The sequence below is a fragment of the Octopus bimaculoides genome, chromosome 24 (genome assembly GCF_001194135.2).
Source record: "Octopus bimaculoides isolate UCB-OBI-ISO-001 chromosome 24, ASM119413v2, whole genome shotgun sequence".
Classification (NCBI taxonomy): domain Eukaryota; kingdom Metazoa; phylum Mollusca; class Cephalopoda; order Octopoda; family Octopodidae; genus Octopus; species Octopus bimaculoides.
This window is the reverse complement of record NC_069004.1, coordinates 2617489-2624472: the sequence shown is the minus strand read 5'-3', so window position 1 is coordinate 2624472 and position 6984 is coordinate 2617489. Positions and strand designations below refer to the sequence as shown.

The following is a 6984-nucleotide window of genomic DNA, read 5'->3' as shown; positions in this document are numbered from 1 at the left end:
ATATGCATAAAAATATGCATAAAAATATGCATGTCTGAGTCATTGTGTTTGTCTTTGTACCCCACTACCGCTTGTCAACGAGTGTTGGTTTGTTTACGTCGCCGTAACATTAGCGGGTCGGCAAAAGAGACCGATAAAATAAATAGTAGGCCTAAAATTAAAATTTGTCCTGGTGTTGATTTGTTCGACTAAAACCCTTCAAAGTAGTGCCTCAGCATGGCCGCAGTCAAATGACTGAAACAAGTAAAAGATAAAAAAAAAGTAAAAGATAGAAAGAGACACAGATACCTACAAATTCCCAGAACGAAATATTCCTTTGACGTTGGACATCACAAGAAAAAAGACAAAAGGGGGAAAAGAGCCAAATCATTTTGGAGAGTCCTTATGAAGGAATCGCGTTCATTTACCGAGAAAATTGCCCATCTCCAAAACAATGGTACATGACAACCTCTTTCCTCTTCTGCGACCGACATAGTCTTACTTGAAATTTGATGCATAAATATACGAGATCTGAAGCTGGGTTTGAAGCAAGCTCATTTATTCAACGACCTCAGATCAAAAGATATACATGTGTTGAGCATCATTAAAACCATGAATTACACCAATATCCGACACACCTTAATCGTCCTGGATCGTGAGGCAGACTGGCGGTGTTATTTCGGACGAGTACATCAAATTATAAGTCGTTATAAAACGACAGACGCAAGATAATGTAGCTGAGGTAGCCGAGGCCTAGGATATATTTTGTCCTCAAAAAATAGATAAGATGGTCACGGTTAGAACGCCTTTGATTCGTTTTCTTAATCGGAGCTGATCTGGGAAATAATATATGACCAAAAATAATAAATGGAAACGAAATTCCAAGTAATACTGGGGGATAAATCGACTATCTCAACCCCAGTGTTCAACTGGTAATTATTTTATCGACCCCGAAACAATTAAAGGCAAAGTCGACCACGGTGGAATTTGAACTCAGAACGTCACAACGCAACTAAGCATTTCGTCTAGTGTGCTAACCATTGTGCCAGTACGCTGCCGCCTTCAAAGCCCACCTATTATTTAAAAAAAGAGAAGCAGAAAGTTTTAGTCGGTGCGTTATATATTTATTGCCGATGTTGGTGCACTTCCAAATAGCAACAGAAGAATTATTTTTTCGTAAATTTCTCATTTTATTTTCATACATGTGTTTATTTCTCTTTTAACTCCTACCGTCCGTAAAAAGCTGTTTAGTTTCGGTTTACCTTTTTTTTTTCTTTGAGTGTGTCATTTTATAGGAGAGATAAGATGATGTTCATGTCTTCTACGATTGCCATTTCGACTACAATTAAATATCGGGTTTCTAACTGCTTCAACTTCGAAAAGAAAACAAAATAAATGTTTGAACTTTATAAATGGATAACTATGGCATTTTATATGCACTGATTTCGCGTCATCATATCAAGTAATCTACTTCACATAATTTAAGTTACAAGATATTCTTAGAATCCTAGTTTCAGGTCATGCTGCTACATACGCTAAAATATAAATTTTAAATTTTATTTCTATATTCTCCAAATATCCATCTTCTGTGCTCACTCTTTCTACGGAGGTCGTGGGCATCAAAATCTTCAGGCTTCTTCTCCATAGAATCCTCTTAGAAGCAACACATTTCAACCGGATTATCAAGCGCGACCAATTGAAACTACGGACAGTATCCAAACATGTCGTTCCAAGTCTACCCCTAGGTCTCCTGCAAGGTAACTCGGCTTGAAGGAAGAATTCGTCTTGTGATTCTTCCGTCACATTCTAGTCACATGTCCATCGATCTGGACCTCCCCATGCAGAGAAGTAACGCGGCTCAAACTGGAGAGACACCTTGCTCTTCGAGTGACGTACCCTCCTCAGTACCGTTACTTCAGAAATCCTTCAGAAGAATCCCATTCCAGCCTCTTGTATTCGCGAGCGTAATCTTTATTGAATTTTTCTGTAATACATTATATATATATATATATATATATATATATTATATGTATATATTATATATGTATATATTATATATATATATGTATATATATAATATATACATATAATATACATACATACATACATATGTCGGTATATATATATATATATATATATACATACATAACAGACGTCCGTTATGCTGAACTGTTGTTTATATTGCCTTTGTATCGCATGCTTGAATCACATTATTTTTGTTGCTAATTTGACTAACAAGTAAATCTTAATCATGCGCACCGGTTGGTCTTCACAAATTCGGGTAAAATAATTGTTGAGTATGAATAATTGTACGTATATTAGGTTATTGCAGTTATCTCCCTTTCGAAGCTATATAATGGTTTGCTCTTTACAAAACAGAACTCTCCTTCCTTCACTCCAATCGTGATCAATGAAGCAGGGATGTGATATAAACTACGTGTGAACCGGATCTTTTGAAAGTTCTGTGGTGGCTAAAGAAACGTATTGGGCCTATTAGGACTTCCTAACGAATTTTAGTCCAACAAGATTTACCAGAACCTTCGCGTAGATGACTGAGAGATTAAAGATTTGGGGGGAATAACATCGAATGATTAGTGAATTTTATGACTGGGAGGCTAAGGGATTTTAGTTCGTCCCGTAAAAATGTTCTTTTATATAGATTAGTAAAAAGAGGAAAAGACATCACCCAAGTTTTATAAGGTGATGGGAAGGATATGATATCCACAGACCTGAGAGTTGCATATCTGCAGCGTAGTGGACCCTTTAGAATCAAGTGAAAAGCTGAACGGATAAATTAAGTGACAATATAAAGAAATATGTAGATCGATGGATCAAATATTGTAAATTTTGTAAAGTACAGCATTTGTATTTTGTCATGTTTATATAAATAAAAAGGGTTATTTTAATCTAAGAAAACAATAAAATTATTTTTTGATAATGCTATATATTTTTTTTCTTTTAAAATTACAGATTGACCAGCACACAAAAAACAAAATAACTTCAAGTCATGAAAATTTTCTGGTATTAATGCAACCCAATCGACAAAACTTACCGAGAATATATTATCTGAATGTCGTGATGTTGCACGCAGTTACCCGTCGTTTTATAGTTCAAATCTTTTGAGACAATTACGGAATGCATGATATAGTTAGTGTATGAGATCTTGCTGTGTATAAGACTTGCTGAGGGAGAAAAGAATTAAAACAACTCTGAGAATACAATTGGAACACGCAGAGAAAATGTCGAAGTTTACCAAATTTGTCAGCCATTATTGTTCATGTCGATGGCGGCTATGCTATGTTAGCTTTTTCACCTTGCTTCTCATGCAGACTTTACGTGTAGACCTGAGTATGTCGTTAGTTTGTATGTTGAAAACACCCAATCGTACAATTGATGAAGTCGACCTTACTCTAGATAACGAACACTGTTCTCGTTTAGACAATCGTACATCAAATGGAGAAAATTTTGAAGGAGAGTTCGAATGGAGCAATACTCTACAATCAAACATGTTGGCTGGATACTTTTATGGCTACATTGTGACTAACCTTCTTGGCGGTGTATTAGCTGACAAATATGGTGGAAAAAAAGTTATGGGGGCTTCCATATTCTCAGCTTCTGTCCTGACCGTTCTCCACCCAAGTCTAACACGAATTAGTGGTTATTTTACTCTCGTATTGAGGATACTTACAGGTCTGGTTTCAGGGCCCATGTGCCCTGCTATACAATCCCTATGGGGAAGGTGGGCTCCACCTAGTGAAAATAGTATTTTGATAGGGATTTCACTCGGAGGTCAAGTAGTCGGTAGTATTGTAGGACTGTCAATGTCTGGTTTTCTTTGTGTTTATGGCTTTGATAATGGATGGGGTTCTATATTCTATGTATTTGGTGGATTATCGTTGGTGTTTAGCTTTGTATGGATTTATGTTGTTTATGATAATCCAAACGTCCATCCAACTATCAGCGAAGAAGAACGTTCTTACTTAAACAGAACAATAAAATGTAAAAGTAAAGTTAAGAACGTGCCTTGGAAAAGCATCATGACGTCTACAGCCGTTTGGGCCATCATTATGGCGCATACATTTATTAACTGGACTATTTTTTCTTTCCAAGTGATTCTGCCATTGTATATGAAAGAAGCGTTAAGTATCGATTCGAAATCAAATGGTTTAATGTCTTCAGCTCCGTTTATTGGACAAATGATTGCTATACCATTTTGTGGAAGATTTGCAGACTTCTTGCGTTCAAAGAATTATCTTTCAACACGATCCATCCGAGTTCTTTTCCAGTCAGTTTCTTACATTGGTTCAGCGTCTCTGATTATCGTGATCGGATTCCTTGATTGCAACCAAACGACATTGGCCGGAATTCTTTTCTTTATTACTGGGATGATTCTAACATTTTATGTAGGGGGTTTCATTGTCAATCATGTTGACATTGCTCCTAAATACGCTGGTATATTGTACGGAATTACCAATACTTTCGCGGCGTTGCCTGGCTTTCTGGCGCCTTTAACAACGAAAGCATTAACACCTAATGGAACACGGCAAGAATGGCAGATAGCATTATCACTGTGTGCCATATTTTCTGTGTGTGGGACAATAATCTATGCGATATTCGCGCGTGGAGATGTACAAGATTGGGCTGAATCTGATGAAAAATCGATTAAAACTTCTTCGAATGAGGAAGAAACTATCAATCTAAATGAGGAAAGACCATAATAATATTTGTCACGTTTCTGTTAATAAGAAACAACAATTCTTTGAGGTTTTCAAAATGGGTAAATAACGGGATTTTAGTATAACTATTGGTGTGGTTTTTATCAAAGCAATAATTTCTTTTCTTTTTACTACAGGCACAGAGCCTGAAATTTCTGGGGAAGGGGCCAGTCGATTATTGTCCAGCCCTCAATTGGTACTTATTTTATCGACCCTGATATGAAATAAAAAAATGGAAAGTCGACCTCGGCGGAGTTGAAACTCCAAATATAAGAAGTCGTAATAATAATAATAACGGGTTTAAAATGTTAGCACAAGACCAGCAGTTTTTGGGGATGGGGCTAGTCGATTAGGTTAATCCCAGTGTTCAACTGGTACTTATTTTATCAACCCCGGAAGTGGGAAAAGAAAACACGAACTCGGCGGAATTTGAACTCAGAACGTAAAGACGGACGAAACGTCGCTAAGCATTTTTCCCGGCGTGCTAACGACTTTGCCAGCACGCAATAATAGTAATATTGCATCTGACTGCAAATCCAAAACCTCCATTTGAAATTCGTCATAGGTGGTGGCCGCATTTATCTCCATAGGGGCTGAAAATAACTTTTTCATCAAGGGCAAGGAATCCTTGATGTCATCAAAACGGCATTCAAATTCGTCAATCAAGTCACTAATGAATCTTTTGTACTTATTCTATGGTCCGTCGTCCTTATACTTAGAAATTGAGGGGAGATGGATCGCGGTGCAATTAGTCTTCTAAAGGCGAAACTTTGCAATGATGACATTATGGCGTTTGGAAGACACTGCTGTACAATTCATAGGAGAGCTTGTCCTCGCCTTTTAGGGCTTTTTCTGCAGACAGCTGCATGCTGTCTCTTAAATCTATCCAGTATTACATCACAAAACTCATCGCGGTACCATTGTAACCCCTGTCAGATACTTAAAAAAAAAAACAATATCCATATACCGATTAACATACACTCACTCTCTCTTTCTCTCGCATACAAAAACGCATTTCCTCTTTGCTTTAAATCAAATGTTTTTTACTTATAGTTTTTAAAAACACAGAATATTATCATATAACACAACATGAACAGCCGTGTTCAATATATAACACAAATTGTCAATATTTACATTGACAATTTAAAAAAGATATTTGCTTGAATCTCATTGTTTTATGGCATATAACATTTTACTTTAATCATTAATCTCAATGATAAAAAAAAAAACAATATCATTTTATAGATCTTCAGGTGGTAGAGTATGTTACGTTGACAATTTAAAAAATTTATTTGCTTGAATCTCATTGTTTTATAGCTTATAACATTTTACTTTAATCATTAATCTCAATGATAAAAAAAGCAATATCATTTTATAGATCTTCAGGTGGTAGAATTAAAGAAAATGAACAAATTGTGTATATAAATACCAATGTTGCAGTAATCTCCCATGAGAAGCTACTCAAGTTTACTCCTTACAAAATGGTGACAGACTCACTTCGTGATATAACTATGCAGTGGTGTATGAATCTCATTTTTGGAAAGTACGGTGATAAATCGAAGTTTTGATCTTATTTGACCTTTTCAGCGAAGCATATTCTTACAAAATTTACCAGAACCCAGATATCTGAATGAATTACGATTTTGAGTGTAAAACATTGAATGATGAGTCAACTTTATGTCTGGGAGCAAACTTTAGTTCGCCTTGTAAACATGTTTTCCTTTTCATGGCTCAGTCACTCGAGGAAAGAAAATCGCTCGAATTTTATTTTTGTGAAAAGGAAAAAATATGATGACATCCTCTAACCTGAGACTCATTCCGTGTGTGTGCAACAGAGTGGACTCTGCTAAGGCCACTCGAGTGTCCAAAAACATTTTCCTAATTTTTCCCTAAACGCCCGTGCTTGTTTTCAGTTTTACTCCTTGCTTCATCCGTTTTCAGAAGAAGTATAAAGATTTCCTTCAATAAATCCCAAGATCCCTTGGTGGTTGAAAAAATTATGGAAATGTGCAAAATATTCGGTGCATCTGGAAATATGAGATGCATATCACATGTGATGCACAAGACAGGCAAAAAAAAATTAAAGAAAGCGACAGAAATCATTGTTATGAAGTAACTTTATTTGAAGTAACGTAATTTAACTTAAAAGTTATGAAGTAACATAAATTGATAGACTATGGTAGTGGTTCCCAACTTGGAGTCCGCGGACTCTTGGTGGTCTGCAATGCAAAGGTAATACTGGGGTCCGTTAACTAAATTCAAAATTTCGTATATATATATGTATATATAT

At 36.1% G+C, this 6984-nt stretch overlaps 1 protein-coding gene across 1 annotated transcript in view; it reads left to right on the top strand.

The window, feature by feature from the left end:
- Positions 1-6953, top strand: part of LOC106868751 (sialin) — an 18793-nt gene extending 11840 nt beyond the window's left edge. The window contains exon 2 of the mRNA XM_014914161.2: positions 2950-6953. Coding sequence (XP_014769647.1) covers positions 3219-4697 — 1479 coding nt within the window. The 5' untranslated portion in view covers positions 2950-3218 and the 3' untranslated portion in view covers positions 4698-6953. The remainder of the gene's footprint in view (positions 1-2949) is intronic.
- Positions 6954-6984: the final 31 nt, after the last annotated feature.